The 13,090-nt window shown below is 38.6% G+C and overlaps 1 protein-coding gene across 4 annotated transcripts in view; it reads left to right on the forward strand.

Annotated features, from left to right (window-relative positions):
- MAP2K5 (mitogen-activated protein kinase kinase 5) overlaps window positions 1-13,090 on the forward strand; it is a 236,612-nt gene that overhangs the window by 41,991 nt on the left and 181,531 nt on the right. For all 4 annotated transcript variants that reach the window (XM_081048101.1, XM_081048100.1, XM_081048102.1 and 1 more), the window contains 2 exons: window positions 4,631-4,679; window positions 11,597-11,661. In XM_081048101.1, coding sequence (XP_080904227.1) covers window positions 4,631-4,679; window positions 11,597-11,661 — 114 coding nt within the window. The remainder of the gene's footprint in view (window positions 1-4,630; window positions 4,680-11,596; window positions 11,662-13,090) is intronic.

A 13,090-nucleotide genomic window follows, 5' to 3' on the forward strand; every position in this document is an offset into this window, starting at 1 on the left:
GCTGCCCCTGTGAAGGCGATTGCTGTGCGTGTATATATTCACCTTGGCGACTGAAAAGCCAACCTCAAACCAGAAAATGCCTCTATTCTGTGCCCAGGTGTTTCTGAGAGTAGGACTGTAGCCAGTATTTGCACACAGCCCTTCATCCCCTGAATTGTAGTTTAGGCTTCTATTTACCCTTCCATACCTCTTCTTCCCCTCTTAAGCCCGAATCTTGAGTCTTTTATCAAGGACTTTACTGTAGATAATTTAAAGTCTCCTTCTGACTCTCTCTGTACTCTCCGGCCCCCTCCCTAAAAGTCCCTTCCTTGATTGCTTTATTATGGTGTCAGTGTACTATCCACCAGCTTTCCTGATGTGAACACATTACTCTTAAAGTGTGTTTCCTTTTTAAACAATTTATTCTGTCTTATAATACAGTCTGGTTAGTCACCAATGGATCATCTGTCTTGTGGTTATGAGGGGTAGGTCTTTTAGTTCTCATCTAAGGGCTTGGCCCTGCCAGCCAATGCTTCGTATTAATAGCTTCTCTCTTCCTGCTCGTTGAGCATGTGAGCCATGGCCCAGCTGAGCGGAGGTACAGGGATGGAGGGGCACTTGTTACACTCATCTACCTGAAAGAGGGCAGGGAGTTTAATTATTACCCCTACTTCCAGAAAAGAGATTGTTCAGACAGACTGACAGTGAGCCTTGAGGTAAAACCAGGACTTTGCCTGGTGTTTTAGGTCAAAGTTTATCATGATATAAAGAGAGAATAGAGTTGAAAAAGATGGTAAGACAGAGAAGAAGCAGGATATCTTTTCAGTTCTCTCAGATTTAGTTTTAACAACATGAGTGAATTAGCTTGATTTTTTAAAGAAATTATCATTTATATTCACAGAGTACTGTAAAATTTTACAGTTGGACAGAGACTATCTAATCTGGTCATTCTCAGCCTTTCGTGGCAGTATCTTCCCTTAGGCTGTGACAGCCTCCCAAATAGTAATGGTGGTTTGTTCCAGCAGTGATTCTGTTAGGGGAGGAATACAATTTGAAAAAGTCCTACAAGTGATTTTAATATGTTACCCTGGGTTGGCCATGTTCTGTGCCCCGTGTTGATCACTAATCAAAAGTATTTATTGAGTGCCTCCGAATTCATTAGGTGTTGTTCTACACAGTAGGAGTACAGTGCGGTCTTTGTCCTTTGGAGCTTGCTATCTAATAGGCACACAGACAAAAAAAAGACCCCAAATATATAAGTAATTATACTTTATAATTAGTGTTATGAAGAAAATAAGCAGGTTTTGAAGAGAGCACACTAGGCAGGAATATGTTTAGACTTAGACTGGATGCTCAGAGAAGACTCAGGGGGGAGAGTGACATTCCATCTAGGCCTGAAGGACAAGCCAGAGAAGGGCATTTCAGAGGGAGCGGGGAGCATATGTGAAGGCACTGGGGTGGAAAAGGAGCTGAGCATATTTGTAAGTAGGCCAGTTTGGCTGGAGCACAGAGAGCGGTGCTGAGTTGGGGGAAGGTGGGAGAAAGGGGAGGAGAGCAATAGGAGAGATAGGAGAAAAGGAGGTAGACCATGCAGGGCCTTGTGTTTGAATTTTCCTCAGGGTGTAGGTGAGCCATTAGACGACTTTCAGCAAGAGAGTGCCATGGCCAGCTCTGTGTTCATAAAAGACTCCTTGCCTCTAGTGTGGAGAGTGGGAAGGAGTGGCAGTAATCTATCCTGCTCTCCTTGGATGCTTGACTCCCCACTCCTTGCTAGATGGCCAGCCATGCTCTCCCTGAGCATCTCTGGCAGGGATGCACTGGGTTGGTTAAGGCAGCATCTTCTGTTTGCAGGTAGCAAAATCTCAGTTCTTTTTCACGAGCTGAGATTTGTCTCCCTTCAGCACCCACTCATAAAGATTTGGCTTAGCAAACAGAGCTGTTCTCTCTTCTTATCCTCTTCCCTCCAAACATACTACTTCTCCTAGATTGCCTGTCTCAGTTAATTCTCCCATATCCACCCACTTGCTTACTCCAGATAACTGGCCTCCTGGGCCTCCCTCAGCTGCACATCCAGTCAGTCCTGACATTTGTAGGGTCTATCTTCTGAATCACTCTGGAATCTGTCTGCTTTCCGGCACTCGTGTTGCTGCAAAGGTCAGTGAAGCTCTGGATTAGTGCTAACAGCGTCCTAATAGTTTCCTCCCTCCATCTTGCCCCGCTGCAGTCTCTCCTGCACAATGCAACCAGACTGATCTTGCTGATGCTGAGTTCTGAGCCCATCGTTCCCCTTTTACTGCTTCTCACAACCTTCAGAACGGAGTGTACCCTCGACAGCAGGTGAACAATGGCCTTTTACATGTGGGTCCTCTGTCCCCTCCAGGCCCCTGCTCTGCCACTCCACCCCTTTTTACCTGACATTCCAGGTCCACTGATGAACGTTGTGGTGCCCTTAATGAGTCATGTTTCCTCTCACTACTAGGCCTTCACATCTGCTACTGCCTCTTTCCTGCTTTCCTCCTTTCTAATCCCCTCTTCTGCCTTCAGTCTGGCTACCTTGGTCATCTTTGAGGGACAAAGCTATTATCTTCTGTAAACTATCCCTGCTTATTACCTACTTCCCAGTCTACACCAGGTACCCTTTCTATGAATTCCCATAATCCCCCTGTGCTTGCTTTATTATAGCAGTTAATACGTTGTGTTATAATTGCCTCTGTCCCCGATAGATTCTGTGCTCTTTGAGGGCAGTGACTACAACATATTCATTGTTGAATTCCCAGCCCCGGCATGATGCTTGGCATATAGGAGATAACGCATGAATGGATGAATTAACTAACTAACTTATATTCCCTTGAAATCTTGTCTCTGGATTAACTTCACCCAACTCATTCAACTTTTCTGATACAACATCATTTCTAGTCCTGTCACCCTTTTGCTCTTCTTTGGATGTCTCAATGTCCTTCTTAAAGTGTCATACCCAGGTTACAATTGTGTCACATTTAAATTTCAAAAGGTTTTAAAAGTGATTTTTGGATAGCTTAAGTCCCTGTGATCATGCAGATAAACAAAATATTGAGTAAACTGGGGCACAAAGAAAGTGCCAAGATATATAGAAGTACTTTTTTTACTAGACCAAGTTGGTAGCAAGGTAGTGGCCTAATGAATGAAATAAATCAGCTTTTTCTTCTGTTACTCTCAAAGCATGAGGTCTTTGCTGTAGGTGGATGACTGTTTATTAAACTGACCACATAGTATTCCTAGGCCATAATTACTGAATTCAAGTTTCACTGCCAAGGCAAGGCCTTTCCTAAACATCTTGGCTTTCTCTTTCTGTAAAATAAGGATGATTAAACTTTCCATCTATCTACCTCTGGTGTTAAAAGATGGATGAAGCTGTATTAAGGAATCACGTTTTGTTTCTTGGATGAAAGGTGTTTTGTAAATGCAATGAATCAAAATGTTATTATTTCAAGTTGTATGACATGATAGAATATCTGTTGAGAAACATTGCCTGGGCATTGTTTGGTTATTTCTGTTTTGTTATTTCTGTTATTTGGTTATTTCTAATCGCAACTATTAAATTGGGTGTCATCTGTGGCAATAGAAGGATCTAAATGTTTCTCAGGGGAAAAAAGTGTGTATTAAGAGAAATATACTTTGAACAAGGTCTGTACCTTAGTTTCCCTTGTAAATTAGAAATAATTGTGAGGATTAAATCAGGATAACAAGTAGCAGCATTTAGCTCTGTGCCTGGCACATGGTCATCACTCAATAAATGGTAGCTGCTGTTGGGTGTTTTTTTAACTGGACTGATTTTAAGCAGTTGTTTATTTTTTTGGTGTATGCTTCTATAAAATTCTTAACTGCCACTTCAGTGCATGTATTCTTAGACTTGGGAGGACATTATTGAAGTTTAGAACACTTGGTTGAGGACATGTTTTATAAAATCTGGGGAAAGTTGGTACTAAGGCTCCATAGTCTGCCATTCATGCATATGAATTTTAGGACATATTTAGAAAAAAAAGAATAATTATAACTTGGAAAGGTGAGTGTGGTCAAACTTGAAGTCTGAGATTTTCTCAAATATAACTTATTAAATGAGTGTGTGTGTGCGTGTGTGTGTGTGTGTGTGTGTGTCTGTTACCACCATGTAATAACCGAAACAATGACCACCATTGTTTAGACACTTAACACATGTCAAGGCACTGGGCTAGGTTCAGGGGTGGGAAGAGATTGGAATATGTAGATCGGTAAAATGTGGTCTGCGTTCTCAGGGAGCTTCCAGTCTCAGGGAGGGTGTGATAGAATGAAAGACATCTACACAGATGAGTAACGCAGGGAAGAGTTAATTTGGTAGATGGGTAGAGTGTCAGAGCAGATAAAGAATAAAGCTATATATAGTCAGCTATAGTCTGGCTTCATTTTGACTATTGGCTTCTTTATTGCTTTAAATTATTAATGGAGTTTTAGTCTCTTTATTAATACCTTTGCCATTTGGCCAGTTACTTTTGAAAAAATATTATACAGGGAGAAGGATGTAAAGAATGTCGTCCACATCTATACCTAAAATAAAGGTGTGTTTTAGTCTGGAATTTTCAGTGGTGTTCAAAGGTGTCGATGATCTTGTCATTAAAAAGATGTCTTCCCTTTTCAGTTTGAAGAAGTCTTCTGCGGAACTGAAAAAAATATTGGCCAATGGCCAGGTAGGTGTCACTTGCATGTTGATATTTCTGATAGTAGTAACTTATCACTGTCTAGTTTTTGTATCCATAAACTTAATAAGCAGATAAAGAGTCTGTGAATGTCTTCTTGTCATAAATGAATTACATGGCTTAATTTGATTGGCAGAACAATTTGCCGCACGTTTTTCAAACTGTGCTAATGGGTTTCACTCCCAGCAGATTGAAGTACCATGCACACACCCTGCTGCCATCTCAGTTTAAAAAAAGTTAATCAGTTCTGAACAAGTGTGTCAGCCCATGGGTTGTCGAAATGGCCCTGTATCCTGAGGTGACTGTTTCTTTCATTATCTTTGGGAAGAAAAAAAAAGCAACAACTGTTACTTTCTCACCTTAGCAGAGTTCTTTTGTCCTGAAACTAACACTGGCTTTTCAGGCAAACAGTAACAGCAGATCTTTGGCATTTAAAATTCCTGGGTTTTAGGAGCCCTGGTTTGCCTGGTTGACTGGCCATCTAAAGCTGCATGACCTAACCCAGCCAGTGGGGGACAAACGGGCCTGCAGGCCAGTTATTTCTCACTAATTTTGATTCAAGTAAAGGGACACATCTGAAATAGTATAGTGCTTTTACACATACACTGGTAAATTAAGCTACCTACAGGGTCCTCGATTCCTCAATAGCAACATAAATGTGTTTTAATGTTTGTTATAGAGGAAGCCCTTTGATAACCTCGGAGGCAGGCGCCTGTCCATTGCGATTAAGCCTGCCTATTAGGCTCTATTGACTGAGACATCTGTGTCACTGCAAATAAAAGACTCTTATTGATTTTCTTAACTGCTGTTCACTTCCCGTCCATGTTTCGGAGGCTGAAATCTTAATTATCTCAGATGCTTATTCAGTGCCTCCACACGCTGACCTCTCCAAGCCTCATTGGCATTTCATGAATCAAGTGCTTGTAGGGGAGCATGTCAAGAAGACAAAGCTGACTCCTCATGCTTGTCCTTTAATATCACCTGTAACTTTGTGGCCTGATAGATGTGTGTGCTTTAAAATGGTGACTGTATGGTAGTGCTTCTGGAAGCCATACTTATTTAGCACACAGTCCCTTGAATACAGTTAGAAAACGTAAGTTGGTCTGGTTCTAACATCTGATCGTCATCCAGAATGTGTGAATTCTAGTCCTTAAATGTTGCATATACAGCTAAGGAGAATCGGGTGCTGTACGTGTAAACTTGATGGCCTCAGAGTTTTAGATCATATGCATCTAATACTTTTCACTTGAAGCAGCCAAAGGTTTGTTTAGATTGAGGTCCACATGTACTCATATGTCCCCCTAGTGCTTTGTATGTGTTCAGAATCAGTACAAAACAAACCTGATTAAAATCAGAAATATCGAGCCTAGGATATTTATGTATCTTCAACGTTAAGTTACTAATTGTAATTTATATGATTTATGTATATGTCATTTATGTTCTTCAGCTGGAAAAGATATTTCAAAATTGACATAAATTAAGAAGCTTTAACTACATTTGTTCAACCCAAGCAATGGAAAATAACCTGTCATACATTCCTCTTTCAAAAAGGAAAAGCAGTTTATTTCTGCTGCAAAAGAAAAGATTCTGAAATGTTCCTAATGTTTTGACAACAAACCTACTACCATAAATATCTTAGTGGTCTCAGTTATGAGGTTCTCTGCGGTGGAAGATTGTCATGGCAGTGGTTTTTGACGCTTAACGATATTTATTGCTTTCCCTTGGGAATATGGTAACCCCACCCCCACCCCGACCCACCCTCTCCCCACACACACATTAAATAGTATGGCATTTTCTTTCTTTTAAGAATTAGCCTTTTTAAAAATATTTACTTTCATTTACAAAAACAAAACAACTCCACCTTTGGAAATCTTCAAAATACTTCCTTCTACTAATTCCTCAATTCCTTGGTGCTGTAGAGTAACTAAGGACTGAGTGAGATTACATTGCAGTGAGGTAATGTGCTGGGTTGTGGGCGTCAATAAATTTCTGGACTGAACGCTGACACCACTTGATATGGAAGATGTAAGTCACATTTAACGATACTTTAACACTTGAGCATAGTTTTTTGTTTTAGTGGTTTATGCTCTCAAGCATTAATAATGATTTGCCTTTCCACTGGCCTCCACTTAGATTTAATAAGGAATTCATATTAATCATTAAAAGAAAGGGACATGATTCTTCAAGATAATCAAATATTGACAGGTTAGAAATAGCTTTCTGCCTGGGTTCATTGATATAGGTTATGTGATATAAATATTTATTTCTTTTCTGTCACTCAGAGTAAATGCCACCAATTGATTCAGCATTGATATAGTGTCAACAGTTCATAAGAAACATTTGACTGGCTTGTGTTTTCCGATTAGTCTCTGCTCTATAAAGTGGGATTTACTAAATCTCTCCAATTGTCTGCTCATAGAGTGTGACTGCTTTCTGAAACCATTATTGCTTCGATTTGTGAAGCAAAGTTCTAGTGATAGGACTAGTTTCTGTCAGACCTTTACATATAAAATAAGGATTAATTGAGCATTTTTATTTTAATGATTTATAAGCGATAGATACTGATTCTTCTTAACCCAGGCAGACAATAAACAAAGAATATTTTCTTTGCTGATCTATAATTGAATTCCATTTCATTTTTCCATTAATTTCATTAATATTATATTAAATAAAGCACTTTTTAAAAAAGTTTAACGTTTGGTCTTTGGAATGGAGACAGTGTTTTTTTTGTTATTGCTTTATGATGGAGGATTCCTTTTTTCCAACTTAAAAATCATCAGGGTATTTTTGGCATGTTTTATTTAGAACTATAAATCAGTACCACTGATGTGTTTTCTGGATGTGTTTTTCCCACTTCATTTTTAGTGCAGTATCATCTGTTTTAACATTGGTCCTTGATTTGAAACTGATTAAAATGGTCCAGTGGGTCAATTTAAAGGAATTAGTGCACAGTCACTCCAAGGATGTGACGTTGACCTTTGCATCTCTAAAGTTGTTTTTCCTCTTTTTATTTTTTAGATTTTGTGACAGTATTTTCTTATTCCTGGTAAATCAAATATAAATGTGCTGAGAAGTCACAGATCTAGAACTAATTCTGACCCTGCTGCATGTTTGTCTGGTATTTTGAGAACTTCAAATGCCTTTAGAAAAACCTCTTAAGTTTAGGGGGGGAAAAGGAAGAGGAAGAAAACTAGGTATTCTCCTGTAAAATTAGCTTTAAAAACTGTATTATTACCAGTATATAAAAATCTTAGATTCTTATGGTTCATCTTAGGTCCCATACGAAGACCAAAGCGTAAATGAGACTGTGTATGTAAGTCTAAACTACATGATACCCTCCTCTACCCACACAAACACACCCTTTCGGCGCTGGGTTGTCATGTCTACATTTCTTTCACAGCCTTGGTCTCTCAGCAGGAGCAGACCCAATACCAGTCATTTCTCCCAGGTCATTTGCCATCTTGGCAATTGACACATAATTGTAACTCTCATGGCCTTTTCTTTCTCCATCCTCACATATGTTATTCTGCCTTTTATTTGCTCTTTTATTTTTTTTTAGTCAAAATAAGGCAACTGAGTTATATTTAAATTTTATTTTTTATTTAATAAAAACTTCATTTCACTTCGTTTCTATATAAAAAGCTATGTGATTTTAAAAATAAGTCCCTTCTTAAAAGCAAATACCCATAGCTAATGAAATTGCTTTTTACTTGTGAGTACCCTTCAGTTGATTGCTTTTCTTCCTGTGATCCAGAGACCAGGGATGGAGAGGATGTTCCTCCGTACTTAACACATGAGGTCAACTGCTAAGATAGTGTATACTGAAAGATGAGTTCTAGCCTTGACTAGTTGTTGACAGATTGTATGACCTAAGTGAGTTGGGCTAAATGCTTAAGATGCTGTGAAATTCGGTGATTTTTATGATACCCGATTCTAACTATAATAATTAAATGTTGTACTCTGGCTTTTAACCCCACTTTTGTATCAGAAGGAGCACTCTTCCTGTGTTTCATTTTGAGAAGTTGGATTCATATGTTTATCTAAACTAAGAAGGCACACATGTTATTAACTGTGGTTCCCCTTAATGATTTTCTTCATAGTTGAGATCAATTAAAGTAACACATTTTGATCAGAGATATGAAATTCTGAAAATTTTGTAATCAATTCATGAGGTCAGCTCTAATAGTTTTCTTTGTAAAACTTTGTTTATGTGAATATTTGTATATCATATAAATATTAGAAAATTCAAATAAGAAAAAGAATCTTACATTTTTAAATGTCAAAATCTATCAATGAGATCTATCAATGAGTTCATATGCCAGGAAAAGGTCTATAAAACTTTAAAACACCATAAAAATACCTGAACCATTTTTTTAAATGGATAGTGTCTTTTTAAGCGACATGGTTCTAGAACTTGTTCTTCAAAACCATTTATCTCTATGAGACACTTACAATCTTTCTTATTATCTGAGGGATTCCAAATTTCCATCCTTGAATCTGCTTCCATAGTGCTTATGCATATGTATGTGCACACAGGCACACATGCATGAGAGTACACACACACACCCCGACCCATGCAGAGTTCTCTATCTTCTGACTCTTTGGATGCCTACCTCTCCTGCTTAGATGGGAGTGCTGGGAATGCTGGGTGGGTGGCTGCTCCACTTCTCTTTTCAACCTAGTGGGTAGTAGACGTAAAAAGACTATAATGTTGGGATTACAATGGTTGAAGCTGCTCAGAGACATGCCATACTTAGCCCTTTGTCTTTTCTTTCTCCAACAAAATACCACAAAGTCCAGTCTTCCCTCCAAAGTCCTAGGTCTATCCCAGTGTATTATTGGAAGGTGTAACATCAACATGTCTTGGTGTGTATGTTTTTCTGAGAGGACACCACTAGTCCACTTACATGGAAGGCCCTGATGGAGTGGTCGGGGTAGAGGGGCTGTGACCACAGACCGTGCCCCTCTAGAGCCCAGCTCCTATATGCTCCGTAGCTGCCTCCTGCTTATTCTTACATCTCAGTGCCACTAATTCAGAACTTGTGGACTTCAGTGAAGTAGCTCTCGCCTAAAAATTTACTTTGAGGCATGATGAGGCTGCAGCTTGTTGGGCAAGTTAATGGTACAAATTAGGTTATTAGAGTCATGTTTAGACACCTAGAAAAAGGTTTGAAAGGAATTAGCCTCTTTGTACTCGCCAATAGATACTGCTATTTACGTACATGTCCTTCAGACCCATCCATCAAAGTAAACCCAATAGCAGCTCTGCTAGTTTAGCACCTCAAGTTATTTTATGTGCTGCTTTTTTTCATGCTGTCTTAAAATTTATCACTTGCTCCAGAATAATTAGGTTTTCTTTTCATGCCACATCTTTTATACAGGTTAAAATATTTAGTTTTTCCATATTAGTAATATATAGGCAGTGAAGAACAGAATTTCCCTGAAATAGGGAAATTGTTGCCAGTTTTTCTGACTTGTCTGTCATTTCTCCACTGAACCTAAATATAGTAATTAGCTAATCACAAATTACATTAATCAGGTTGTACTACAATTAAATTGGGCGCAGAATTGGCCTTTGCACATTAATCTGTCAATATTCTGTTAGGGATTGGCAAAACAGCTTGGAAAGGAAGCTGTTTTTGTTACCTGCCCTGTATTCCTAATTATCACAGCTCTCTGAAGCTTCAACCTCAGAAATGTATAGAAGAAAAATATTTCCCTTGATAAATGAAGCCTTGCTTTATTCAATTGTTGGAAGTTTAGAGTAGAGCAAGATAGTTAAAGCTATACTATAATGGTCTGAAAGCAAACTATTTTTTTTCCAGGTGATATTGAATTAAAAACTCCATCCATTCTCTGCCCACGCAAAGCAGTACAATTCGCTGGAAATTGATTTTTTTTTCAGGGCTTTGTATGGCTTTCCCCAAGCTTTAGCTATAGGGAAAATAACACTTTTATTGAAGCCACTTAGTGAACAAAGTTGGCAGTTAATTTTTAAGCAACTGGACCAGTGTGTAGAAAATTACTGAATGCATCAAATATCATCTAACTAGTCTTAAAGTCATTTGATGTATAATTATTTAGAGAGTTCTTTAAAACTCTAAAACATTATTTTGTGGACACTAAAATCACTACTGTTCACGATACAAAATGAGAGTGGTTTTGTGGTATAATAGTTTTATAGAACATGGGGAAAGGCCTATGCTTTTGTATATTAGATGATGAAAATGGTTTTAGTTTATAAGAATCACATGCTTCTGTGTTTTCCTTTCCGCGTTATAATACGTGATTGTACGTGCATTTTGAAGTGCATTGAGTTGGTGTTTTTCTCTCCGCATAGTGTGATTTGTACCCAGTTGTTGCTGTACGCTGATTTATCATTTCCCAAGAAAAGCTATATCTACTCTAGGAAAATCATTAACATTATCCAGTTGGTTTAATGTTAATTATAGGGTCACCTGAGTAGGTTTCAGGGGCTGATTTATTTACAAATCATGAATTAGATTACTGGGTGTGTGTCTGTGTGCATGTGTTGTCTTCCCAGGTTTGACTTTGATTCCGTGCCGTGCTGTTTGGCATTGGTCATAGGCAGTGCTGGAGACTGTGTTCTTATCAGTATCTCTGACCTGACCCCTTTGAGCTATGTTATATCATTCCATTTTGACACCTTTTATCAAACTTTAATGAAATGACCCAGGCAAACAAATTGTCATTAAACTTTCCATCACTTTGTCCCTTGGTATCGTCTTTTATAAATTGGACAGCAAATGTTGTATTGATCTTCTCGTTCTTGCAGCTGAACTTGAAATGACCCAGACTGCTTGTTGTTTATGGCCCAGAGTTGCTTTTCCTTGACATTTCCGTCCACAGCATGACACCCTTTTTGTTTTTCTTTCTTTCTTGTGGAGATGAATGAACAAGACATACGGTATCGAGACACTCTTGGTCATGGCAACGGAGGCACAGTCTACAAGTGAGTAGTCAATTTTGTTTAAACTTTCTATCCACTTTTGCCACATGTGGGTAACCCAGTTCTCCATGGCAAAGATTTTAAATGACCATCAGTGCTTAGATTGTATTTCCACATTTGACTCCAAAATTCTACAAGGCACTTATTTCCTCAGAAATTACTTGGAAAAGTGCATTTATATAGCCTTTTTAATATTTCTGAGTCTGCATCTCTCCTGGGTGAACCGTTAATAGTCCACCATTAGCAGGTGTACCTTTAACTGGCCTGAAGTTTAATGTAGTTTTTCCTTTGTTCTTTAACACCATGATATTTTTTTTAACTTGCTAGTACCCTGTGTTAGTCCCTTGCCTGTTTACAGCTATGCCCAGTGGAAGACAAACCTTACAAATACCATTGCTTTGCCCTGTGTCAACATAAGTTATTAAAAAGCCTTCTTCTTCTTGTATTTCCTTCTCTCCTCACCCTACTCCTCTGAGAGAATTTCTACACATTGATGAATATGTTAAGTTATAAAGTTCCCCCAAATTCTGGTAGCAGTGATCTTACCCTAAAGGAGTGTTCATTTTCATATTAAAAAATGCTAACCATAAAAAATAGTTCTCTCGACAGGGAAGTCTTTCTCATGCAGTAGTGCAAAGTTTAAACTACATAATGTAATATCTGGTACTTAATAGTCTGCAATGGTGTATGAAAAATATTCCACTAGGAATTAAAAAATCTATACTCTGTAAGAAAGCCCTGAGGGAGTAATAAAGCTTTCCTCCAGAGAGCTGTTTTCCATACATATGCTAACCCTGCGTCACATGATTGTGTTTTTACCTTAGATATCTTAACATTGACGAATATATGTTTTTAAAGGTGTAAAATAATTTATTTTCTAATTGATTACTGATGTTCTTAGAATTTTAAGTTCTAACTAAGCACATGAATACAGATAAAAATTGCCCTATTGTCCTTTGACCATCAAGGGTCACAGACTAAAATCCTAGAACAACCTCCACATGTAAATGCAGCCTTAGCATAGAATTAGATTTCTCTGTGTTAGACAGTCCTTCAGAGTCATCTGCTCCAGCCCAACCCAGGGCTTCCGTCCTCTCTGCAGGTAGAGCTAGGATGCGAGTTCTTTCTCCTGAATGTAGTTCTTTATGAACTTATGTTTGCATATTTGGATTATTTTTTCCTACAGATGACTGGGTACTGTGACTAGTAGGTCTGAATGTTAAGTGCTTCCACTGATAATTGAGAGAATTAAGTGATGACTTGTTTCTTACACAGCCCTTGGGCCTTACCCTTACAATAGTGGAGCCTAATGTGTCTAACGAGTGGGAGGCTCCCGCTGGCCTTCCCTGCATCATCCCAGCTTTCCTCCCCGTGCAGCCCCAGTACGGTCTAAACAGCATCTCTTCATCTTAGCCTTCTCCTCCTTCCTCTC

The sequence above is a fragment of the Rhinolophus hipposideros genome, assembly GCF_964194185.1.
Source record: "Rhinolophus hipposideros genome assembly, chromosome: 5".
NCBI classification, from domain to species: domain Eukaryota; kingdom Metazoa; phylum Chordata; class Mammalia; order Chiroptera; family Rhinolophidae; genus Rhinolophus; species Rhinolophus hipposideros.